Source organism: Phalacrocorax aristotelis, chromosome 1 (assembly GCF_949628215.1).
Source record: "Phalacrocorax aristotelis chromosome 1, bGulAri2.1, whole genome shotgun sequence".
In the NCBI taxonomy this organism is placed as follows: Eukaryota; Metazoa; Chordata; class Aves; order Suliformes; family Phalacrocoracidae; genus Phalacrocorax; species Phalacrocorax aristotelis.
This window is the reverse complement of record NC_134276.1, coordinates 71962117-71988990: the sequence shown is the minus strand read 5'-3', so window position 1 is coordinate 71988990 and position 26874 is coordinate 71962117. Positions and strand designations below refer to the sequence as shown.

Here is a 26874-nt window from a genome sequence, read left to right as displayed (position 1 = left end):
TTTAATTCATTATTTTTGCCTTTGTTAGCCAAGTTCAGGGGCCAGTATCAGAGCACTAGGGAAGCGAGTTCATGAGAAACAAGGAGCTCCAAATTGAGCAGAAACAGTAAAACTCAGATTCCTGTCTGTACTTTCCCTAAAGCTAACATACAGCATGGACTCTGTGATGTTCAAAGAACATTTTCTCTCCTATTTTCAAGATTACTGCAACTCACTGTCCCTAAGAGCTCGACTTTCCTCTGTAAAATGTGGTTAAAATGGGCCAAAGGATTCAAAAGCTGCTGAGGAGAGACAACAGAAAGAGACAGAGATGCACAAAGTAAGGTTGTGAGCTTGTTTTCTGAAGCTGTAACAACAATAAGAAAAGTGAAGTAACAATCTGGGCCAGCAGTTCCCAAAATATGACATAAATACCACCTGCAGTTTGAAAGTGGTATGCAAATGACATCCAAAAAGCCGAATGACGTTCATGCATGCCACCGGGACTAAATTTGTAAAGGCCTTTTATAGAGTACAATTAAGCTAAAATAAAACCAGAAACATTTAATTCATCATAACAAGGCATGGCAAGAGCCTCCTCCCGACTCTGTGTGCTCTGACTACCCTACCTGCGCTGGACCGACATAAAAAGAACCCTACCATGCCTTGCCAAGGGCTTCCATGGTATCCAAGTTTCTGCAAGAGTCATGCCAAAATCACACCATCATTACTTCAGCCATGTGAGGAAAAAACCCATGCTTCCAAAAAGAAAATATAGCTCTGGAGGGTATCATTGAAAGGACAAACTTTGTGTTTGTATTGAAGAAATGATTACCAGTGTTCCAGGCCCAGCCTGAAAAGCGTAGGAGCACGGAGCTGGGAGAACAGTACACACCTCTGCCTATGTCAGTCCATAGCTCTGTTCGCATTTGCTATCAGATGCCTGAGACAACTCAGAGAAAGCTATTAGAAAAAAATATTATTACTTAATTATTTACGTAGCACTTTTCACCTGGCAATTTTTAAGCAATTGATACATTAAGTAATTTACCAAAAAAACCAAAACGAAACATTGGCATTCTGCGTGATCAGTAGCTTATGCTTTCAGAGGAAAACAATTCTATTTTATCTTTATTAGAATTAAACTTTAAGGCCTGAATTTACTATACATTATTCACTGTTACATTTTAAATTGGCAGAGAGGTAATCAATCAGGTCATTAGCTCCAAAATGCATTTAACAGTACATTTTGCTAAGTTCCCGTATTAATAAAACCACAGAAGAACCTGGAGCTGTTAACATCTTTTTGTCATGGGTTAAGAACTAACAAGTTAGGGCACTGTAATTGTTTTTTTTTAAAAAAAAAAAATTGAAAAAAATCCCACCTTCCAGCTCTGCCACCTTGGACTATTCTCTTGCTAATGATGCCCAGTTAATGATTCTCCCTTATTTCAATTAGTATGTTGAGATCTTTCTGAAATCATTTCCAGCTACAACGGGGCTTCCTTTTTGTGGGTAGCAGCACATGTCAGCTTGGCACAGCTTTCCTTTTTCACAAATGCAAGGTGCTTCCTTGTCTTGATACAGGAAGCTATCAAGAACATACTGTGGCTGGATTTAAGAGCAGACTCCATAGCACTGGCCATCATTAGCATTTCTAGCCAGCAACATTATACTAATCTGAAAATTAATCTTTTAGGACTAAGGTTTTAAAAAAATACAGTTCACATGCTCACTGTGACAGAGCAATTCCTGTATTTCGGATCCGTGGTCTCTCTCCCATGGCCTGTGGGATGAGGTCTTTATTGCTGGTGATCACAAACAAGAGACTGCTCTTCATGAGACACAATGCAAGCACAGGCAAATATGACGGCTGCATCCGCTCAGTTCTGATTTTCTTTTTTGAATGCATAAGATGTGTACACAAATTTAAGTGATGTTGAAACTCCTGACAAGTTGCTAACTCACCCCACTGGTAACACAAATGTTGAGCATTTTTGAGTCGGGGCACCATGGCAGTGAATCACTGGAAAAACCAGGGATTCATCCTGTCTCCTTTAGCAGTAGGGAGATGAATTTTCAGAGGGGGGTAAATTTTCTGTTCTCTGAGGTACTGAACATTGAGCAAGGCGGGATATAAGAAAAAGGTAGACCGTTAATCCAAGAAACTAGCAGCTCTTTCATATGACATCCTGCTTTTGTGGCTTCTTCATTAATCTTAACTGTTAGAAGACAAAAGTTAAATTGTGTGATATTTAGAGAGCATCCCATGGCTTTCTGTGTCCCTGAAAATACAATTATTACTTTCTTTAACATTAATTTTCCTTAAAGTTGCCCTAGCAGTTTCTTATTTCTTTTATGCTCCATTTGCATCTGATGTTTTTGGATAACTTACATAGCCAGGAGTTAAACAATATTTTGAAAATCAGAAGTAGAATTATGAGGCTCAATAGACCAGTCATAAGTACAGTAAACACTTGAGAAAAATACAAAGACAACTGGGCTCTGGAACCAGTCCCTTTAACACCCCTGAAGCTTCTGTCTAATTAGGTTCATTTTGTAACAAAAATGGGATTAGATCAGCATTACTGTTGTTATAGCAGCCACATGACAGAACCTAGGTGATTTTACTTGTGAAGCATTTAATCAATCTTTAGTCTTGTACTGGCCTCTCATTTTTAAAGCCCATGGGAGACTGTGCCTTTCTCATGAGCATGAATCATCAAGTACACCCACATGTCAGAGTTAACCTCAGTGAAATTGCCACCTTTATAAATACTTCACCACATTTTAAAAATGGCATTCTGTCTGGGAGAGGGAGGGGAAGATCATCACTCATTCATTCTCCCTCTTTTTTCCCCGGAGGAAAGAGGGGAGAAGTGGAACTCTGTATTTGACATAACAGAGACTTAATTCCTAACAGATTGCAACGTCACATATGGAAAACATGGTCAGTAAACAACTGTAAGCCCCTTCTCTTCATATGACAAGTACTTTACTGAAAAATGCAGCAACATCAAAAGCTAGAAAACAAATGGTCATTCTCAGCTCTGCCAGTGTTGCAGCTGGCATTCACACAGGTGTAGAGCAATCCATGAGACACTTCTTCAGAGCTCATCCTAGGTGTCAGTTAAGCAAGAAATCTGGCTCCCGATAACCAAAGAGTTTAAAATCACCTTCAAACCGTGCGTAGAGGCGTCTTATGTCTCTCTTGCTAATTCCTGAAAAATATCTCTCTACTTTTGTTTTGTTGTAGACTGTTATGCCTGGCGGAATCGTGGGGTATGATACCAGATGGTCTATGCCAGCTGCTTTCAAGATATACGGCGCATCGTCCTCCAGGGTTTCATGGTGTCCAATCACACTATACGTGATTTCACAGGGGGCGCAAAGTTCCACATACGTTACCCAATGAATGATGTGGTCACCAAACTGAACATCCAGCCATCGGTGGTTAGGGTCACCCAGATAGCGCACAAAATCCTCAAACTGCAGCCCTTTGGTCTCTGTGCGATTCTTTCTATATTTACGAATGATGCCAGGAGCAATTTCATGCCGGTACCAAGGTTCAAACCGAGGATTGTGCACAAACTTGTCCTTAAATGCAGAAATAAGTCTTTCAAACGGATCTCTAACAATAAAAAACTTGAAGTATAAATTCAGTCTAAACAGAGGAAGAAAAAAAAAAGAAATCAAACAATTAAGGAAAGCGTTTAGTAAAGTGTTTAAAGTGTTTTTAGCAAAAACTTACAAAATGTACATAAACTCTGACCACAGACACAGCAATATGAATCTTACAGCACTGGCGTAGTCTACCAATATTATAATGAATAGGACTAAAAATACAATTTCTGCCTTTTTACTAACAGTTTTTGGATATAGTGTACAACGTGGAAATAGTTCATTCTAGTTTTCACATTTTATTCAAACTGGAGGAGCTTACTTTATCTCAATCCATATAAGCAGGAGACGAAAGATGCTGAAAGCTCCATGTGGTCAAGCTCAAGAAGCAAAATACACAAAGACATGGAAAAAGTGGCTTGGTGCAGCTCAATGTATACAGAGGGCTGCATTTTTCACTGGCAGGTAGTTAGACAAATCACTGACTTAAGTGAAAAAAGAAAATCTGGTACTTTGACGTTTTGTCATGCTTTCAATAATGGCCAAGAACAGTTTTTGAGACCAGAGTTTTCAACAGAATTTCACATTTTGTTGTGATACCACTGAACTGTAATATTCTGTAGTCTGAAATTATCTGTAGGAGGAGTAAATTGAAAACAACGTTTATTTCAGTAAATAGCTGAGAAAGGAGATTTAGAGCCCGATCCCCACTGAAATAAGTGGATGGACTCTTTCCAGCCTCAGCAGGCACTCAGATCAGTCTTCAGGTTCTCCTGACTTACTCCTAACTAGGCAGGGCTCGATGTCAGCAAACTAGATCAACAGATCCACACCATCCCTCTCTCCACACCTAAACTCTCTGATGAGTTATTTCACAATTCCCAACCAAACCCATGTTGTGCATCTCCAGCACAGCTTCTGTGGTGGGCTGACTGCAACAACCCAACCCAAATCATAATGGCATTCAACTTCAAATACCCTAGCTATGGCTCACTCCTCAGGTAAACAGTTACTTTCTATGCAGGGCTGTTCACAGTGAGGGTGAAAGGATCCACATTTTCGTGGTGACAGTATTTTCTCTTGCACAATATCAACACCATCAAATGAGCCCGTTTCCACAGGCACTTGTACTGTGAATGCAACAAACCTCGGACTAAGCTCTACTGATAGCTGACATCACACATATAAGGGGCTGACTCTTCAGAATGGCTTAATATACACAAAAACCACACCAGCACAAGCTTGCAAGTGTCCACTGTCATCTTATCTCCTGTTCTCTCCATGCTGCCACCCCTTACAGGGATTATATATGGCATAGGCTCTAGTAGACATGAAGGCAGACACAGTCAAAAATCTAGCCAAAGTAATTTAGAAGGCTCTACTGCAGAGAAGTATTTGTTCTGCTCTGAGAAGAATCAGAAGCACCCAAACAGGAAGCTACAGTGGTTCAGCTGAATGGACAATACTCTCAGGCTAAGGAGCACTAATGTTTTAAACTCATCAAGTTCAATCCCAACAAGTAAATCTGCCTGAATGACAATCTTACATGTAGGCAGTAAGATTCACTATGCAACTCATCGGGGTGGACGTTCCAACTAAACCTTCCCTTCTGAAGGTCAACTACGTGACACTGAACTAGAGAAACTCTATATCCAGAGGAAGTTGGTTGGCTCACCTAACTATATCACCAATTACACTGGTGTTCTTGTTCAAAGCCAGTAAGAAGATAGTCACAGCAACATCTGTGAGAATAGCAGAGCAGTGCCATAACACAAGTGCTGGAGCAGAAATCCCGTTGTCCTCAATTCCAGATGTAGACTTCAACGGTACTCTTGATTGTCCATAACACCACTGACTCCAAACCCCTCCCACACCCCTGGGAAGCCACCTCTTACCGTTTTTTAATTTCAGAGTCACTGAAGGAGGACAAGCGTGGAAGGCCATTCTTCTCATGATCATGTACAATATTTTCTGGGATCTCTTCTATGGAAGAAAATGCGCCTAGACAAATAAAACAGAGAGCAAGTGAATCTTTCAAGGAGGAAAAAAGTGAACAAAAGCAAGCATGTGTGCCTTTGGCTGACAGCTTTTTGTTTTATCTTTCTCTTTTCTGTATTTTTAGCATTTATGGTTACTATGTTTAAAACTGTTAAACGATGAGAGATTCTGACTGCAAAGCTGAAAACTGTTAAAATTCTTTAGGGTATGTGACATCAAGGTCCAAGACCAAAAGGCCTCAAAACTCTCAGAAAAGCACATTACGCAAATTTCATCAGCAATTATGTCTAAGCCTATAACTCCTCACCTCAGAGTCCCCATTCTCTTTCCCTCTGCCCACATATACAAATGGAGAAAGACTGAGGATTAACTCCAAAGAAGGAACCAGCTTTTTGGCTGAGTTTCTACCACCACCAAAAAATAAACGCTGTGGGCTGCTTTTGGAACTGCTTCAACACAAAGGCACTTTGCTGTCAGGATCCATGAAGTTATTTTAATGGCTATGCTGTGCTGAAACAAAAAATCCAATCATATAGTACTACACAGATTAAAAAGCACTAAAATTAACAATAGAAAGCCTCCAGTTATTCATTTTTGCAATCACATAAGCTGACAAGAAAAATAATGTCACTAAATTCTGATGCATTTATTTTAAGATCCTGATCCTGGAAGTTTTTATGACCTTGAGAAATATCTCATGTGGGCCCCTTGGGCTTTAGGAGTAAGCCTTCACACAACAGCATCATTTCAGGGTACCAACCTGCAACAAGAACAGGGTGCTACAAAACAAGCTCTTTAGGTGAAAGCCTCTATGGCCTTCTCTGTTCCAGACTGCAGTGAATAATCCACACCACTCACCTTCTTAGTTTTCTGGGTTGTTTTGGTTTTTTTTTTGGGGGGGTGGACTGTATTTTATTAATTTCAGTTTTCTAATTATGCTTTTTGGTACTTTAGGTGAATTCATGTGGACAACAGATGTTAGATTAGACAGTCTCAGAAACTGAAACCTTGCATTCATCCAGAGCAGAGACTTGGTACAAGCAGTAGGAGAGTTAGCTCCCCAACAGTGCCACATCTGAGTTTCTCCATCCCAAACCTCCAAATACCACATAGGTATTTAGATGTAAAGTATTCCCCCTCGAGTATCAGTCCTGCCTGATGGAACTACCCAAAGAGGAGAAAGTTAGGTCAACTGCAGTGGCAGTCTTCATCAGCAGATTCTAGTACACTGGCAGCTCACGGCAGAAGAGACCAGTGTTTACACAGCCATGATTTTCTACCCTTATCCAACATGCCAGAACTAGGAAGCCCAAGGTGGAAGGTTCCCTGCTGGTAAGAACTGAGACATCATCCACTCAATACAGCCAATACATCTCTGCCTGTCCTGAGCTACTCTTTGCATGTTATCTGTTAAATTTTGATAAGTGCAGGTCCTTCTAATGCACTCATATGGTTTCATATTTAGTACTTTCTTGTAGTGTAGTTTTAATATGTATTTAAGACACTTGCCCATGCCTATGCACATGAATATTTTTCCCTGGATTTTCAGCTCTCATCCATATATCAAAATCCAAAATAATATTAAAGTTTTTAAAGACATACTCCTTGCTACAAAAGTTTTGCTCAGACACACAGTTCTTTTCCCAATTTGTGACTGTTCCTTCCCAGTGTGCAGATTAGCTCACACAAGGTAAAGAAAACATAACAAGAGAAATGCAGAGTTCTGTCCGTTCACAGGGTGCTTCAAACAAGCAAGCTGGGTTTACAATGTTCAGGTTTTGCCCACATCTTGGTGAGCTATGCCACCTGCAAAACCACAGAAGGACCTCAACTGACCTAACTATATGCAGCAAATTCACAGCCCTGGTGCACAGACAGGCAAGAGGGTCTCATGCTAAACAAAGGTGTGTTTTGTTAAATACGATTAAGTTTATGTGTGCAGGTAGTGGTACAATAGAAAACCTGAGGAAATGAGTTATTTTTATTGGCATACCAGGTTACTAGAAGAGGATGGGTAGGCTACATATAGACAGGCAGCGTTCACCTTGTAGATCATTACTCAAACACACTAGTCCTTCTACTCCTTCTTTTACAGTCTTTTATAACATACCTTTGTTGACCAAACTATTGCCTCAAGCACCTCAGAACCTTCCTAACTCCTGTGATGGCTCACTGACAGCACATACACAAGGTTTCAGCAGTACAGACCAATAGCAGCTGCCAAGTTTTAACTAGCTTTCTTCATGGCTAAAAAACCCCTAGTTAAGAGTCAGTGGCCTCAAGTCAGAAATTTTATATTATTCTTAGGGAATTGGGATACCTTATAATTTACTTGTTTCAAATTCTATAAATTAGTGCCACCCCTTCAAAGATAACCAGTCTACCTACCACATGCATATGGGTACTTTCTCATGACTCACATCACTTTTGAGCCAAGTAATAACAATATTTATTTTCACAGAAAGAGCAGGTGTAGTTTCTTTAAAAGAGATATTTTGAATGGACTAGAAGCAATGCTGAAGAAGGAAAGGCTGAAATTAAGCAGCAGTGTACAGAAAAGCAGAAACAATCCATTTTTGTGTTTTCCCAGTTGGACCAATTCTGTTCTTTGCTCCTCCTCAAAGAAACCCACACACCCACACCAGAGTAGATACCATTTAAAACGATCAAGACTTTTTTCCACTGAGTGTTGCCCACTTTTGGCGTCTGACAAAACAGGATCTTGTGCTTGTCACACACAAATATTCGGTCCAAGACGAATTTGGAAACTGCAGTGTGAGAGAGATTTTTCAATGCAGTGTCTCTGCAGACATTCCTGAGAAGCTCAAGTCTTTCCATATGAACCAGGGGTTGGCGGATCAGATTTCCAGAAAAAGTTTTTCCAGTTGGCTTTATGAAATGCAGAGGGAAAAGAAAAAACAAAAGTGCAAGAATTTAGTTTTCAGATCAAATCCTAATGTATAAAAATCCCCAAACTGTGTATCCTCATGACTCCCAGATTCATGGTTAAAACATTGCTATGTATTGACTAAAGGAGTAGCACAGTTTCCTTCCTGTGCTGCTGCTGTACGTGTTTGCTTGACTCCTAAGTCATTACGTAGTAGTAGACAGTAGTAAGAGCTTCTGCATACAACAATTTAAGTCCACTACAGAGCAGCAGGGTCATATCTATGTGGATACAAGATGCCTTGACCAAATATTGGAATTCCCACAAAGCTTCATCAGCAAATAAGAAAGCTCTGACCAGTTGGGACAGGAATTTCAACAGAAATTAAGCTTTGATCTCTGAGAAGATGGGGCTTAGGGATGCTGACCCACCTGGATGGGAAAGAAGAATTTAGAATGAAAGTTTTTAGTTGTTTTCTAGCACCCGCAGGGATTCAGTGTTTCTGCTTATCCAAGCGGCAACAAAATTAACTGCACAAAAATTCACACAACGAGCATCAGTGCTTACTGTGTCAAACGAGAGAAGTAGGCAGGATTCCTCTCAACAAAAATGGATTAACTGTTTGATACTACTCATTTTTCTGAGACTACAACAGGAACCACAAGCACCTCTGCCTCACAGTTAGTGGGGAGAGAGGAAAAAGGAGCTTGTGTGAATAACAGGTGATGAGAAGTTGTAAATTTCTGCCAACAGATCTTCCCCCTTCCACTGTCCAATGTACACAGTTGGCAACCCCCAATATCAGTACAGGCTAGAGGATGTGTTGATTAAAAGCAGCCTGCAGAGAAGGACTTGGAGGTACTGATGAATGAAAAATTGGATATGTGCCAGCAATGTGTGCTCGCAGCCCAGAAAGCCAACCGTACTGTGGGCTGCATAAAAAAACAAACAAAAAACCCCAAACCATGGCCAGCAAGTCGAAGGAGGTGATTCTGCCCCTCTACTCCACTTTGGAGTACTACGTCCAGCTCTGGAGTCCTCAGTACAGGAAAGACCTGTTGGAGCAGGTCCAGAGGAGGGTCACAAAAATGACCAGAGGGCTGGAAGACCTCTCCTATGAAGAAAGGCTGAGCGAGTTGGGGTTGTTCAGCCTGGAGAAGAGAAGGCTCCAGGGAGACCTTACTGTGGCCTTTCAATGCTTACAGGGGGCTTGTAAGAAAGACAGAGACAGACTTTGCCAGGGCCTGTAGTGTAAGGACAAGGAATAATGGTTTTCAACTAAAAGAGGGTAGATTTAGACTAGATATAAGAAAGAAATTCTTCACTATGAGGGTGGCAAGACACCGGAACAGGTTGCCCAGAGAAGCTGTGGATGCCCCATCCCTGGAAGTGTTCAAGGTCAGGCCGGACAGGGCTTTGAGCAACCCGATCTAGTGAAAGATGTCCCTGCCCATGGCAGGGAGGTTGGACTAGATGATCTTCAAAGGTCCCTTCCAACCCAAACTATTCTGTGATTGTATTATTTTAGGTACAGTGTCCAAGCTACATATGAAAAATGAATGGATTTTCTTTATGTTTCAATCCTCCATGAGGAAAAAAATCTCATTCTACTTTTTCCTTTTGTTACTCTTCTCCAATAATCCCTGGTCAGAATGTATTCTGAACAGCCTGACAGATTGCTTATCTGTCAAAACAATTCCTCTTACATACAACCAGGATTAATATTATTGTTCTGCATTTCATGCTGTCAGAAAGTTAAAAGGGAATAGTTTTAGTTCCAGAAACCTTATTATCTTCTTCCACACAAGTAAAGGAAGATAGTAAAACTCACTACACAGATCTGCCAGCCTTCCACTGAACAAAGTGTTCCTCCCAAGTATTTTGAGGATAACATATTTCATTTGTTTACATATGAAAACAAAAATCATCATGATTATTCAGAAACCTACCTTCCGTGCTGCATCACAGAAATACACTAAACATAAGGTGACTTATGTAACCAGTGTAAAAAAAATTGGCCTTAGCCCACTGTGCAACTAGTCTCAAATTTACATTTGCATTAGGGATTTTCAGTTTCCCTGTAAATTAGCAGGTACCACATTTGTTCTGCTTTATTGATGAAAGCACATAACTATGCATCCAAAGGATCAACTGGCATTGAATACCATTGTGTTCGTGTTCTACTTTGGAAAAATGCCGAGATGTGAAGCACAAAAAGCAAAAAACATGAAAAGAAATGGAGACTGGTAAAAAGAATCAGAGAGACTGGGCAGAGAACTAAGAGAATAGACAAGACACAGGCTTGCCCTCAAGAACCACAAACCTGATGGCTACGGCAAGGCAGAATACAAGCAATCCAAAATCGGGCCATTATATTAAAAAGGCTAGCAAAAAAATGACTGTCCTGACTCAATAAAGGAGTACTGTAATGATTTTCTCCTAGATATGGAAACACATTAAGTTGAATCATTCAGATGAAACAAGACAGCAGGTTACCATAACAAACTAGCTTTGTGAAGCTAACATTAATTCTGTTGGCTCTACCTAAACAGAACAGTCTGAATAAATAATTCCTGTCTAGCAATTCCTTTTAACAACAGGAAGCCCTTATTTAATCTCTTATTTTCTCCCACTCTTTAATACATGTAACCCTTATCTCAACAGTATGCACCTGGAATTCTTCAGGCCAATGTTTTTCCTCTGGCACATGTACCTCCTCCACTTCTGTCACAGCTGTCAGTATCAATGGCTCTTGCTTGGCACCGTACCCTAAAGGAGGAAGAGAGGTAAGAGCATTACAGAAGGTGGGGGAAGGCAACTATTTCTGCTTTACAACTAACACAACTGAACATCCCTTTCTGTATTAAACTTACAAAACATTAGGCTTTGTTTCCAAATGGGAAGGTACTAGACAAGATGTGAGACAGAATATGAATATTTTAAAGGACGTACTCTCTCAGAACTTTGAATGCAACTTCAGTTGAGTTTTATCAAAGAAACATGTCCGTTATCTTTTATTTTGGTCTTTTTTAAACAAACTGTGTGAAGAGACAGAGAAATCATAAATCCAAATATCATGACTGGTAGACAATTGAGTGTAACTATATGGACTTGACAGTTTGAGGTTTTTATTTTTCAATAAACTTTCCACAGCATATCCAAATAAAAAACTTAATCTATCAGTTTTCTTCCTCCCCTCATATTAGTACGTAGGTTTCTTCAGTTGTAAACTCTTTGGCATTACCAGAAGAAAGGTATCGTTAAGGTCCATCTTTTATTTCTTTGGTGCTCTAAGTAAACACCTCTAACCAGCAATAAATACAAGATCCCTTCTTCCTTTATTACTAGACTGATGGCCTTCCTTAGAGACTGCCACAACAAAAGAACAAACTCAGCTGATACTCTTGGGTTTTTTTAATGATTTTAGGGCAGCTAATAGTTTGAGACCAAATTAAAATATGCAAGGGAAGAACCCTTTGCATCTTTTGCAATTGGTATGCTATAGAAAACTGAAAAATAACACAATGCTGTAGCTTTGCCTTACATGGTACGGAAAGATCAAAAACAATCTGAAGCATCTTTCCCTAACCACAAAGCAAAAAGAACATGATTTCTCCCTGAAAATTTATTTCCATCCACATTGGACTATTTTTCCCTTCATATAGTTTCTTCTATGAATAATCTTTCTTCATTTACATCCACAGCGGCTTACTGTTTTATGGTCAAGAAAGCATGTGTACTGCCACATCCTTTCCTTAAGGGAGTACTCTACTTTGCCTACACTGGATTTCAAAGGGCACGCATGGAAAAGCAAGTTAAAACTGAAAACAATGTAAGCATCCAAGCAATCAGCTACAGTAAATATTGTTGTGCACAGACTTACTTCACAGTACCATTTTGTAAAATCCAAGTAATCTGACTCAGTGCAAGAGCAGTTAAACTACCTTTCATTATCCCTGGGTAAATCACTGCAGATGCTACGAGAGACGATGGACAGAACTTACTCCTTCTCATTAAGAAGTTCCTATTGCACACGCAGCCAAGACATCATTAAAAGGCTTAAACAAAAGAACATTGATTCATTGAGCATCTGCTGGTTTTGTTCTAGCTGCTAAGTAGGCACATCCAAATAAGGAAAATTTCTTACAAGCCATATTTTATTAAGTCTAGAAGGGTTCCTCCAGGACTGGCCATTGTGTTGGGACTTCCTCCAAAATTCTGTTGGTATATTGAAATTACTTCCCCTCATTAGTCCCAGTACAAACACTGGCATCTCCAACACATACATACAGCTTAACCACAGTCATGCCTTTGCAGGACTAAAGCTTAAGAAATTACACATTTTTCTGCTCAGAGAACTACACAAAGGGGAAAGAAGATTCAGCTGGGGGGTGGGTAGAGAGAGAGGGGGGGAGGAAAGAGAGAGTAATTGTTTTTTTAAAACTACATTTTAATCCTCCCAACAAATGTTGGTGGAAAGAACCACTCAAAGAATACCTGAGCTGGGAAACAAGAGTTGGAATAGAATGAAATACTGGATATTTAGCTACCTAATATAAGATCAGCTTATTTGCAGAGGTACTAGGGCTCAAAAACAGCTGGGACAAAGGAAAGCTAAGTTAGTCTACAGTTCTCATCTGTAAGACTTGCTGAATAAATCTCCATTTAAAAAGGTACACCTAATGTATTTATCCACTACAAAGTCTTTGAAACAAATGGCACCAGTGATGTCAGCACTTCAAAAGTGACATATATTTTGCATATCTTAGGAAGATGCAGAAATACAGATCTCAGGACTGTAAGTCATGTCATCACCTTCAACCTAAACTCCCTGTAGGATAGCTTTATAACAGCAGCTCCTCAGCAGTCAGAAAGTATAGCATGCTGTATGGTGTCATCAGATGGCTTAAGTTCCTCATCAGCTTAATACCGTCTGGGCTACTTAAGCTAAGCAAAAGCCTATAAGCTGTTTGCCAGTCAAACAGCATTGGATAAAACTGAATGCAAGAAGCAGGGCAGAGGTGGCAAGTCTAAGTGCATTGCAAATGAAATAAAACTTTGCACAAATTTTACATAATACTGCAGCCACAGGACAAGCAGTGACAAGAGGACAAACTAGCATCATGTGAAATTAACTCTTTAATTCCTTGTGAACCTCCTTTGTCTTTAAACAGGTAATTGTGCTCCATTGTTTTGCATGAGACTTACTAGTAGATCAAGATACGGAAACTGAGTGTATTTGATGAAACAGACCTCACAAGACAGTACTGCCAAACCTGATCCCCTCTGTTCTTAACCATAAAAAAAAAAAAGAGACATGTTAGTTTTGCTGACTTCTACCAAGAAAAGCAGAAACTGAATATTAGCGCTGTCATTTCTAGAAATGTAGTTGTTCTGTTCTCAATCCTACTGAAGAAGTGGTAACATACCGAGAACTACTTTGCACAGAAAGAGTATTTGTGTGAAACACTATTCAATTTTCTGTTTCACATCAAATGCTGAAGATGAACTTACCATCTGGGTCTTTAAAAGTCAATGTGATAAACTTGCTAGCAACCATGAACATGAATATCACCCAAAAGCATGCAGCTAGCAGCAGCCACTGGTGGTGCATGTTGTCAGATATGAGCCATATGAAGTTGTTGCTTCCTGTTTGAAAGAAGAAAGATTGACACATTAATTATTTCTGCTCCAGCTTAGAAAAATACTTTCTATAACCAAAATGATAAAACTCTAATATGTATGCACGTCATAAAACCTAGCAGTAGATTTCACTTCTTACTTTTTGTGTGTTTGGCTCTTTTTTCAAGCAATGTTAAGGCTGAGGCAATGTTACTGCAGGTTGCTATCAAATGGAGGCTGCACTCCTTCACCCCCACGAACACGTTCTCAGTCCCGTACTTGTGCTGGCAGCAGCACTGTCTCTCTGACTGCTCAGGGAGAGAGACCAGCAAAATCCACGATCTTTTTAAAGTGTAGTTTATTTTTCAATTTAACTTTGCGAGATGGGTTATTGTAAGACAGGAAGGCAGAATGAAGAAAGCTCCCACCTCGGTGATAGCCAGTCAGCAGATCAGCCAAGCTGTAACATTAACAGTATTCTTAGTTAACCCAAGTCGGCTCATGACATGTAACATGGACTCCTCCATTGCCCAGCCTACACGAAATTACAAACTGGAAGCTACCGAGCCAGAATACTAAACCTGACAAAATACTTAAATATATTAACATCTCATTTTCTCTTGTCACTTTTATTCCCAGTGAAGTATCAACCATAGGTTCTGGAAGATTTTTTTTATTTCCACCATGCTAAGCACTATCCGCATAAGCAGTGAAAAGGGTTTCCTTGCAGCAGTGGCTGCTACCTGTAGCTGCACCCCAGCAAGCAAGCCTTGCAGACAGGACTTCCCCAAGAGTACAGGAAGCATTACCCAAACAACTGAGACCACAGACTTAATGCACAAAGAAACCACAGGTACTGACTGAATCCAAGCAGAGTGAGGATGAGGGTCCTAGACAGTATTACAAATACGTGGTGTCTGCCCTACCTCGCACAGCTTGTAAGTTTGCTGGAATGCTCTGAGCATTTCTTAGCTTGATTTCAGAAACTGTAATCCTACAAAATTATTTTTTATGGTTAAAAGTTAAGATGCGATATAAGGAAACCAATTACAAAAAATTTAAGTCCCCATGCATTAAGAGAAATGTATAATTTTAAGCTGCATCTTTTGCTGTATTTCCAGCTTCTGATGGGCAATGCACCCAGGGAAGCACTGAGGCTGACACTGAGTATCTGTGAAAGACCCACTGCAAAATATAAGCTTCCACATAAAACATAAAACCTAACAGCAAACATCACTGCCTACCTACCAAAACCTGAGACTCCTCAGGCTTGAATACTTATCCTGCAAAAATAAAGCACCATTGTCTCAGTTTTTGCTGGAGAGATAAGACACTTAAGGGCCTGAACTCAGGTGCTGGAAAGTTCAAACGTAAGCAAACACTTCCTTTTGAGGATACACATAACATAGCTTCAGAACACTTAACCAAAGAAGATATAACAGAAAAATCTCATACAATGAGATCCTCCCTACAATCCTGTGAGGTTTGCGCTTGTAGCGTCGGGAAGAACAAAAAACTAAAACCACCCACTTAACTAGCAATAGGATCAAACTCAGTCCTAAAGTAGCCACATGCAACTTCAATGAGTCACATCTGCATGGTTTGTGACCACGCTTTCTATACACTCACTTGAGTGAATTGCCAGGGAATAAAAAAGATGCCCTCATTCCCAGATGGGGATGCTAAAAACATGCTAGTTAATACTTCTAAGCAAACTTTGCATTACGTTTTTCAGTCGTGTACCAGTATTCCACCTTTTTTGTTCCCACAAAGCTTCAGTAACAGAAGTGAGCCTGGTTTTGACATTGTTTCAGTTTGTCCACCTGTGACATCAGTACTACTGCTACAGGTGCTGATTGCTTTTCCAACTAGCTTTTGCCTTCCAGCAATGCAAACGTCTCCAGGAAGGGTTCTCATTGTAGCTGACAGAAGTGAAACATCTTCAGGGTATGTTGAAAGCCTGTGCACGCAGCCAAGCAGTTCAAAACAGATTTGGGACCCTAAGGATGTATGTGGAATGGGTGATAGGAGAAGAACAGAATCTCTCAAATTAAAAAATCAAAATTCATAATCTTTAGCTATGATGGCAGTGTTCAGGTCTATTTTTATTTTCTCAGTGCAGTATTTTTCAGTTTGGCTTCCGAGAAGTCCTTTTTTCCCCCCTTCTTTTATGATTTCATTTTATGTACTTCTAAAAACACTGTATTGGGTAAAAAGATGCATTAACTGCCTTTCGGACAATTACAGGTGCTGTGACCTCCATAAAGTTGTTTGTCCGCTCCCATCTTCTGCTGCAATTCCCCAGCTGCCAACTGAGCATGCAATGTCCAAGACACGTTATTCTTCAACATAGAAAACCGCTGGCCAGGAAGGGCAAATAATACAGTGTGAATTCTAGAGCACGGACCCCTTTCCAGCTAAGTAGTTCAAAAGTTATTATCATCCTACCATTGCACTAGTGCTAAACTTGCCCTAAGATTCATGCTGAAACCCACCAGGTCTCCAAAGGTCCTCATTTTTGTCTGCCACAACGTCCACCATCTCCTATTTAGAGCACTGACATTTATCACCTTCGCTTTCAGACATCCCAATACTTTGGAAAATTTTCCAACTCTCACAAATGAGAAAAATGCAAAATACATGTCAGGACACAAAAATGTAGCAACGGTATTTTTACTTTTTGGGTAGCTCTGCTAAAACCACAGGAACCATTCAACATTCGAAATACAATTTAACCCGTCTTCCAGGCAGCAGACTGACAGAAGCTTGCAGAAGACATTCTGCAGGAGGAGATCCTTTGTCTAACTATCAGCTGCAGGCTTTTCAGAGACATGACGAATGGTGTGGACCAGACCTTTCTGTCTAACTGTCATGGTTTAATCCCAGCCAGCAACTAAGCACCACCCAGCCACTTGCCCACTCCCCCCCAGTGGGATGGGGGGACAGAATCAGAAGAGTAAAAATTAGAAAATTCGTGGGTTGAGATAAAGACAGTTTAATAGGTAAAGCAAAAACTAGGTGCACAAACAAAGCAAAAGAAGGAATTAATGCACCACTTCCCACAGGCAGGCAGGTGTTCAGACATCTCCAGGAAAGCAGGGCTCCATCACATGCAATGGCTACTTGGGAAGACAAATGCCATCACTCTGAATGCTTCCACCCCACCCCGCCTTTTCCCTCTGCTTCCCCCAACTTTATATGCTGAGCATGACATCATATGGTGTGGGATATCCCTTTGGTCAGTTGAGGTCAGCTGTCCTGGCTGTGCCCCCTCCCAACTCCTTGTGCACCCCCAGCCTACTTGCTGGTGGGGTGGGGTGAGGAGCAGAAAAGGCCTTGACTCTGTGTTAGCCCTGCTCAGCAGTAATGAAAACACCTCTGTGTTAGCAATGCTATTCCTGGCACAAATTCAAAACATAACCCCATACTAGCTACTATGGAGAAAATTAACTCTGCTCCAGCCAAAACCAGCACACTAACCCGGTATATTTCTTCTACATAAAGAACCATAGAAACGGCATCCAACATTCATAGCATCCCCGCTAATCTGCCCGCTTTTATAATGGTGATGGATGCACACCATTCAGTAAGGATTATTGATCTGTATCCCCTTATGTAATTTATGTATTGGATTTCTAAGTTGTGTTAAATGACACAGGGAGAGCAGTTTCCACGTGCTCTGACCTGAAAAGCAGTTAGCACACAGAGGACCCTGCTACCAGATCCTGTGCTCCAGGGATAGGAGAACAACATTTCAGCCAAAAACACCTCTGAGCAGTACAATTCTTACCTCAAGGACTGGACACTGAGACCAGAAAGGGGACAGAATCTGTCCCATCCCTAACAACAACCACTATTACCCCTCAATACATAAAAGCTGAGAGGAAAATATTAAGCAGTTTAGTCTACTCCTTTTTTTTCCTGCACATAGCAAATCTGCAATCGAACTCATTGATGTAAGAGTCTTGCCAGAGGATTCATAATAATGAAATTACAATGACTGGCACTCTCACTCACTTCTAGCATCCTAAACAAAACTACATCTATTTCAGCAGCTCATTACCTACCTCAAGAAGCAGGACTGTTCAAAATTATATACAGGAGTAACTCAACCATTATGTTCACTTAAATGCAATGACTAGTAACATTTTTTAAAATAACATTGTTATGATGTTTCCCTTTCTCTAGCTTCTTCTTTAGTATTTATCATTTTGACATAGAATAGTGATTTCCTGTTATATCTCCAATCTTACTGCACTTCTGTTGCCTCTCTTGTTACTTATTTTCTAGTGAATATATGTACTAGCTTCTGTTTTTTCTCTTCATAGTTTCCTTCAGCTTCCAAATGTCTTTTACATCTTCTTTCATAAAATATTTTTCCTTTACAAGTAGAAAAAACAAGAAAACCATTAAAGGTTTAGTCTATTTTCTCACAATGAAATAAGCAGGGATTTTTCAGGTTGCTCCTTCTCCCTCTTACTGAAATTCTACGCTTATTAAAAGCACAAGATCCCTCAAACCCCTCTGTCCACCCATTCCTCTGTCCTTGCCTCCCTGGGCTACTTACCCCAAAGACAAACGGTCGCATAACCCTCAGATCAGCCAGGGGCTGGTTTTGCATAAGCAAAAATGGGATCGCAAACACATACAAGCACGAACCAAAGATCAGGACACAAAGCATGGCAGGCTTGACCTATGCCCTGCCAGTAATGTGTTACCTGGAAAAACCACTTGTACTTTAGGGAAGACTGCTGTTCTTCATGTGAACAACAGGACAAAGCATAGAAGATTGAAACAACATTAAAATCCAGTGCACGGCCCCTGCTGTGCAGCTTATGCTGCTTGGATAGGGGCTCCTTGGCAGGGTAGTCCCTGCATGCATCATGAATTACAGTGGCATGCTCGTAGTCTCAAACTACCAACTGCTTGCCCATCAGCACATGACTAATGATGTAATTTGAAATGTAACTGGTAGCGAAGGCCAAACAACTGCAAGCTGGGATATCTAATCCATTTTCATCAAGGCCTCCTTTGTGCTATCTTAGAGTTAAGAGATCCGGACAATTTATTACGCTTTAAAAAAACTTTTTGGAGTAAAATCAATCACACGCTCCTTTGGTAAGTTAGGTGGTGCAGCTAAATGTAGTAACGTACATTACAATAGGCACTGCTGAAAGCTAGTTCTTTCCTAAGGCTTTCCTCCACCGCGACGGCATTAACAGGCCTATCGCCTCTTCCACGGCCGGAGAGAGAAGCCCTCCCTGAGCTCGCACAATTCACCTGTCAGCAGGAGGGACACCAGCTACGGGAGCAGCAGCAGCCCCAGCCACCGCCGCGTAACCCACCTGGGCCCGGGGCAGGCTCAGCACGCCCCAGCTCCGGGCGCCGGGGCCGGCACCCTGCCTCCCCACCCAGCACACCCGTGTCCTGTCCGACGAGACCCCAGGTCCCCAGGGCACCCTATGCTCTCCACAGCCGGGAACGGCAGCTCTTCCCCCAGCACCGGGGCTTCCCAAGGGCTCCGCTCACTACCCGAGGCAGGGATAAAAACAGAGGGGTCCCCCCGGACGGACTGGGGCTAAACAGGCGTAAACTTTCCCCGTTCCCGAGGAAGAAGCAGGGCGGGCTTCCCCTCGCCCCCGGCAGGTAGAGACAACAGACGCCAGAAGCGTCCGCTGCCTTCCCCGCTAGCCCGCCCGGCCGGAGGAGCCTCTCCGCGGGGATGCCGGCCGCCAGGCCTCCCCCCGCAGCCCCGGCCCCGCCCCGGGGTACCAGGCCTCCCTCGCAGCGTCCCCTTTCCCGGCTTACCAGCCCTCCAGCGCCGCTCCCCGCAGCCTCGGCCCCCCGCCGCGGGGCGCCGCTCCTGCCGGGGGCCCGCCTCACTCGGCAGCGCGGCCGGCCCGCTCAGGCGGCCCCGGCTGGTGCTGCCGCCGCTGCATCCCACCCCACCCCCGGCCGGCTGCGGAGGCAACGGCAGCGCCTTCCCGCCCCCACTCAGCCCCTGCTACTGCTGCTGCTGCTACTGCCGCCGCCCGGCCCTGCCACCGCCTCCATTTCCTCCCGCCGCGGGCAGGCCTCGGCCTCGGCCGCGCCCCCAGCCCCGCCACCGGGAAGGAGGGGAAGGTGAAGGCCGCCGCGGCGACGGCTCAGCTCGGCTCCGAGGAGACGCGGCGCCGCGCCCGCCCGGCCGCCCGGGGGCGGGAGGGTGGGCTGGCCTGCGCTCCCCGCCTCTCCCCGCCTCGCCTCACCTCGCCCCGGCGGGCTGGGCGCGACCCCCGGCGAGGAGGGCGGTGCTGTACCGGGCCGGCCTCAGCCCCCACCTCGTAGCCCGGCTCGGCCCGGCCCGGCCGCGGCCCCCGCCTCCCCGCCATGGCCCCCCGGTCCCCTCGGTGGCTTCCAGTTTTCGCAGGGTGGCTGGTGCTTCTTGGCGGGGCCCACAGCCAGCGCACAGCTGGGGTCGCGCATATACGAGTGTAGACCTGTGTTTCTTTTACTGTTAAAAATATCTTTAATAGGTCCCTAAAAAGAAGGCTGAAAATGCGGGGTTTGTGTGGTTGCAGGACTCCCAATACCCACAAATCACCTCAAAACCAGGTGCCGGTGATGGGTCTGTTTTTAAGAGCTATTTAAATAACTTCTGGGGAGGTATTGCAGTGTGTAGCTGTAGGATGTGTTAGAGTGCTGAGGTGGTGTTTCCTAAACTCTGCAGAAGCGAAGCTCAAACAGTGGAGCAGGGCCCTCTGGACAGTGCCTTGATGAAGGGGCAACAGTGGAGCAAAGCCACCTCATTTTAAACCTCACTGAACACTGAGGCACTGGGGACACATCTTCCTGAATGAAATGAGGTGATGGAAAGCAAAAAATGGGTTTTATTGCCTGACCCCGAAAGATGCGCTCCTGTTACCCAACCCAGCACAAAAACCGTCCTGCAGTATGTCCTTGTGTGTCTGCTCACCAGAACTGATTTGCCCACTGGGAACTGGTAAATTGAGTGGGGGACACTTCCAGGCGAAGAATCAGAATAAACAGCATCCTACAGATGCCAGACAACAGTCCAAACTAGTCGTACAGGCATGCTGCGTGAGAAGCCTTTGCTTCTAACCATTATCTCTTCTTCCACCTCTGCATCTTCTCCTCAGATATGTTCTATCCTTGGAAAGAACCACACAAACAGGATAATTTTGAGCACAGTGATGGGAGACGAGGGAGTCCCCAAATCCACACAAGGAAGAAAACATGACTCGGAAATCTAAGTGGAATTTTAGGCTTTGGGGAATGATCCCCGAATCCCAGGCCAGATGATCTGACATCCGCACTATGCAGGGTTGGCCCCCTCTGCAGTAGACTGTTGCAGTTCATGCTACACAGAACTTCATCCTGGTTTTCCTATGAGGTCTTGTGTGGAGAACATAAGACAAAAATTGCCAATTATGGGATTGTGTGAATAAGTAAATACCTAAATAATGTCCCGTCCCTTGAAGTTGATTTGCCATGGAAGACTTGAGCCCTAATAAAGTCATGCCCTAAACCCTAATAAAGTCTGTGAGGAGCACAGGGAAGCTTGCTGCAGGGTCAGGACAAATTCAGAAGAGACAGAATTGTATAGTAGAAGTTTCTGTCTGTCTCTGTGTCCAGTTACCAATTAATGAAAATAATCCAAAGGAAGTAGAGTTTAAAATGCTTTCACAGCTAAGAAATCTATTTTAAATTTGTTAGAGTCCAAATCAAAACTGATACAAGCAAGTTTAAACTAGTGCCTCTTCTAGAACAAGCGAGAGACACATAGGTTAGAACAGGCAACCTTAAATACTCATCTCATATACTTCCCAACCTCTCATTTTATAGTCTCCATCACTGTATGGAGCCCGAGTCTGAGAGTGACACACAAGGACATGTAACTTGCAAGGTTTTCAATCCTGAGTTGCAGGTAGTAGGACTCCATGTGCAACATCAGATGACTCACTGGATGACCAAGAGGCAGCACTCCTCCCTGTTAGAGGAGGATTTAGTCCCTCTGATCCATGCATTTCCAGACTTGACTACCATGGTGTGCTGTGCTGGAGCCTGACCAAGGAAGCCCAAGGAAGTCCAAGGATGCTGTCATTGGTGCAGACGCTGTGGCCAGCCCACAGAGCAGAACAGGCTAATGCAAATGCTTTAACAACGGTGCCTTCAGTGCTACACTGGTGGCTGCTAGCCACCGGCGAAGCAGCAGAAATGTAGATCTCACTGTGAACCGGTGGCCAAAAAACCAGTAATCAGAAGCCCAAGTTCTCTGTCTGACTCTATGTTTGTACCAGCACCGTGGGACACTGCATCCTTGTGCCTCCCTTCCCCTACCTGTGAAGCAGAAATGGTGACAGCAATATTTACCTTGTTGGCAAACACATTGGAAATCTGTGCCTGTCACCAGTTTGAGTCTTGCACAGGCCAGAAAGTTGCTTCTTTCTTCAGGCTTCAGCGACGACTACAATTGCAGCCACGCACAGATTTATTAATAAGTGGTCTCCAGCTGTGGAAACAATTCCTACCAGATTATCAGGATCAGCCCAAGTATTTTAACCTTTCAAGTGCATTGCTACTGACATGTATAATAATTAATCCAGTATAAAAGGAACCAATTTTCCAAGCTAAGCGCAGTTAATAAGCTTTGTTGTCAGTAATTGGGCCTGAAAGTGTCTGATGAAGTTGAAGAATGTGGTGCATAGGCAACTGTACGGTTGTACTGTACAGTTGCTAGTTCAGGCCAACAGGATTCTTGCTACTAATAATGCTAAACTGTAGTGGGATTTAGAGCTTTAAACAGGCAGCAAAATCAGTGTTTGAGTCTGGGTTCTTTCTAATACTAGGAATTTTTACAGTGCCAGAACAATATAAAGGACAATTGTGCTGGTGAAAAGTCACCCTCCTCTCTCTGGGACATTCTAGAGTGACTGCGACTTCCTCAGAGATATGCTGCTGAAACCAATGAGAGTGACGCACCCATTTTTCTCTAAGGACATGAGCCTAAGCTGGAAAATTTCATCTTAATAACATGTTCAATGCTTATGCCATTAAAAAAGGTTTTTATGTCATAGTAACTCTTGTATATCTTTGTTCCAGGTTTGACGTTTCTTCCAAAGAGTCTTACTTGCAAAAGATCAATATTTGCAGCTTGGCCAGTCAGGAGGACCAGGTGTGACATTGGACACCTAAGCTGCAAGAGCACATTCAAGCACTTTAAGAAATTGTTGTACGTCAGTGGCAGGCTGTCTTGACTGCCCTCAGGATGAGTTAATTCTAAATAGCATTTAAGCATAGCGGAATGTTTAAATGAGCGCCTGTCTTGGACAAGGTAAGTAATCATCCATACTGCAGTTTGTATTTGAACACATGCAGCCTAACCACACTGAAGGCACCCTCATTTTCCTTGACCTTCCAAGCTCATTCTATTCAGCAGAATAATAGGCTTGCCCAGGTTGTTAAACTTATGCTATGTTTATTTTTTGCTCTTTGTTGTTATTTCAGGTTGTAATCCAATGCTAGTTACTAGGATTAGTCTTGGTAGCCCTTTTAGTCATGCTTTGCCTCTGTAAGAGCTGACCTTAAGACAAGTCACCTGTTTGGCACCAAGTACTCGGAAAGAATAAATCTTATTTAAATCCACAGGAACACATGCTTTTCCTAGTGCAGTGCCATTATTAGTGAAATCACCGATCTGATTTGTAGTTGCATTTCTGAGGCATGACTGATTACCCAAGCAGATCTCTGGTGTATAAGTTACTTGCTTTGCAACTGGTCAGACATGGCACCTCTGGCACATTTATTAGGGTGTGGTCTTCATCACCAGATTCTGTCTCTTTCTGGAACTTGAGTAAGCTAGTTTAAATGTGGGTCAGTTTGATATAAGATAGCACATATAGAATACCTTGTGGCCTCTACAGTCACTAACAGACACTGCAGCAATCACAAAAATCAGACTGAGGAATACAGCAGTACCAACAGGGGTGTACAGCCTCACACAGATGCAGGATTTAGTAGTATTGTGTAAATATTAATTCCTATGAAGTGTTATATCTAATATAATACAGTAAAGTATTACTCTTAATTTCTGGATTATTTTTTACATAAAATAACTTGAGCAAAGGACCTATAAGGTGCATGTCTAAAATAGCTGGTGTATAGGGAAGACTGAGCTGTGTGGAGGGGTTGGGAGGTGGCTTAGGGCAAAATCAGACTGCAGCAAAATCAGATGGGCTTTAGTAGGAGCAAGATCAGATCCATATGCACAAAATGAGACTTGTTTTCATTTGAAGATAACGTCCACTTTTTATTTCAGGGTAGAAGCAAGTTTTATCTCATGGTAAGTGCCTTGGAAATTGTTAAATCTTTTTATATCATTGCACTATTTGCCTTCTGAGTAGGAGGCAAAAAGTTTAGACTGAGGTAAGTAGGTCATTAACTGAACCATCTAGTTTACCTTAAATTCTTAAGACTCTTAGTCTGAGCTGGTAGTTTGAAAGAGAAGACAGCTTTGTGGGGTTTACTAACAGCAATGAGCTGAACGCTTTGCCAGGACTGGGCTAGAGTAGCTAAGAACTACATTTAATTATCAAATCAATGTCAATTACAATTGAACCCAATAATTCAAAATTAATTATATAGGTCATAAAATGAGTGCAGCCAACAAGCAAATTATCATGTCAATGTAGCAAGATAAGTCAATTCTTTAAACAAAAATTCAGAAGTAAAAATTGAGTTTTAAGTCCCACTTATGGGTATTTTCCAAAGGAGAGAAAATAAGAAAATTTACTGAATCAATTTGTATTCAAAACAAGTTACTTGACTTCAAAATAACCTGCTACCCTCTTTTAACCCTCCCCTTTCCCCATGGCCTGAATCAGACAGCTGGATTTACCAACTTTCATTTCTCTCTGTTGCTGGCAGAGTCAAACTGGCAAGCAGCTGAGTCTTAAATACAACTGCTGCATCCACCGAGGGACAAATTAGTTCCAGGCTATTTCCAGGTGACAAAGTTGCTGTGACACTGCAGGTACAGCGCTCACCGTCCCATCTGTCATCTGTGACTTAGGCTCCAATGAGGGCAAGCTGCACGTGCCCGTGGCATGCCTCACCAGGAGTTGCAAGATTGGCAATGCACAGACAGAGCGCCAGAGCTGCTCTGGGCACAGGAAAAGAAGTGAGGTAGGTTTTTAAGATTTTTTTTGTTGTTGTTGTTTCTCAAAAGGAGGTATTGGGTGGAGGCAGCTATGCTACTCTGAGCCAATACTTTACCTTGCCAGTGTTTGAGATCACACTCTCAAATGTTAAAGAAACACATAAGGACAGCGTGCTAAGCAGAAGACACAATTCTTGACTGATCTAATACCAGTAGTGCTGCCGTAGCAAGGGTTGGGAGAGCTGTTGTCTTCTGCTTGTTTATCACCCTGTTAGAAAACTGACCAGTTTTAGGGCAAGCAGAAACACCTGAAGGAGGATTGAGAGGTGATTTGTGTCATGGGAGTGTGAGAAGAATAAAAAAGAGAGGTGGAGAGAGGCACAGAACCTGGGTCCCATTTGCTAATGAATGGCTGTAGGATCATAGTGTTTTACATTAAGTGGAACACGTTTCAGAGGGACATTGAGTACTTCAAATAGTTTATAATTTGCAGGTTGGGGCTGGCTCTCGGGAGGTGGCAGATGTGGTATCCATCAAGAGGAATTTGAACATTTGTTTCCCATATCTAGTAGCTCAATAATTAACTAGGAACAGCACTACTTTTGTCAAAGCATGAAAAAATGTTCATGCCAGAAATTCTAAGGAACGTAAGTCTAGAAGGGTTATCCTAAAGCAATGGGTTATCCTAAAATGACAGGCATTGCTCTACAGCCGAACTCAGGAAGGCAAGCCTGTGGGAGTTGGGACTTTAGTTCACAGCTCTTGGCACATCTTCCTGGCCAAAGCAGTGCAAAGGCAGTCTGTGCTCTGGCCACGGGGAGTTACTCCCCAGGGCCTGTGTCCTCCTGTACGGTGCAGCCCCTGTGCCTTACCTCAGTGCGTGGTCCTCCGGGTGCATGGTCCTCAGCCAAGAGTAATTTTGGAGCTATTTATGTCTCACTGTTTTAAATGGAAATTAAGATCCTTTTTTTTTTTTTTTTTTAACAGAATCTGGAGCCTAGCCCATAGTTTCCTTGATTCATTATCTAAAATGAAAAAGGTGAAAATTTCTTGTGTTTTCAGGGGATTATTCTGCTGCCTTCCCAAATGCGAGCTGTTAATGATGCTGCTATGTGTGCTTGAACTTACTGTGCATGTTCACATGCTAAAATATTAAAAGGAAAAAGCGGGCAAGGAACTTCCCTAGTCAACATGTAGACAGAGATAGGGATAGGAAGAAGAGCTAAGAGGGAGAAGTTGAATCATTTCAAAGAATCACAGAACGGCAGGGGTTGGAAGGGACCTCTGGAGATCATCTTGTCTAACCCCCCTGCTTCAGCAGGCACACCCAGAGCAGGGGGCACAGGAACGCATCCAGGCGGGTTTTGAATGTCTCCAGGGAAGGAGACTCTACACCCTCCCTGGGCAGCCTGTGCCACTGCGCTGGCACCCTCACAGGGAAGGATTTTTTTCTCATGTTTAGGTGGAACTTCCTGTGTTCCAACTTGTGCCCGTTGCCCCTTGGCCTGTCGCTGGGCACCACTGAAAAGAGCCTAGTCCCATCATCCTGACACCCTCTCTTTAGGTATTTATAGGTATTTATGAAATCCCCCCTCAGTCTTCTCTTCTC

The 26874-nt window shown here is 42.7% G+C and overlaps 1 protein-coding gene and 1 long non-coding RNA gene across 2 annotated transcripts; one reads left to right on the top strand and one right to left on the bottom strand.

Moving 5' to 3' along the window:
• Positions 1-490: 490 nt before the first annotated feature.
• CHST10 (carbohydrate sulfotransferase 10) lies at positions 491-20325 on the bottom strand. The gene is made up of 6 exons (XM_075092798.1): positions 19916-20325; positions 14000-14134; positions 11157-11254; positions 8253-8487; positions 5496-5601; positions 491-3643 (listed from the first exon to the last, which is right to left on the bottom strand). The coding sequence occupies exons 2-6, from the start codon at positions 14097-14099 to the stop codon at positions 3106-3108; spliced, it is 1077 nt and encodes a 358-aa protein (XP_074948899.1). The 5' UTR covers positions 14100-14134; positions 19916-20325; the 3' UTR covers positions 491-3105.
• Positions 11208-14005, top strand: LOC142057212 (uncharacterized). The gene is made up of 3 exons (XR_012660582.1): positions 11208-11271; positions 12190-12317; positions 13660-14005. It is a non-coding gene; the product is annotated as an uncharacterized LOC142057212 (long non-coding RNA).
• Positions 20326-26874: the final 6549 nt, after the last annotated feature.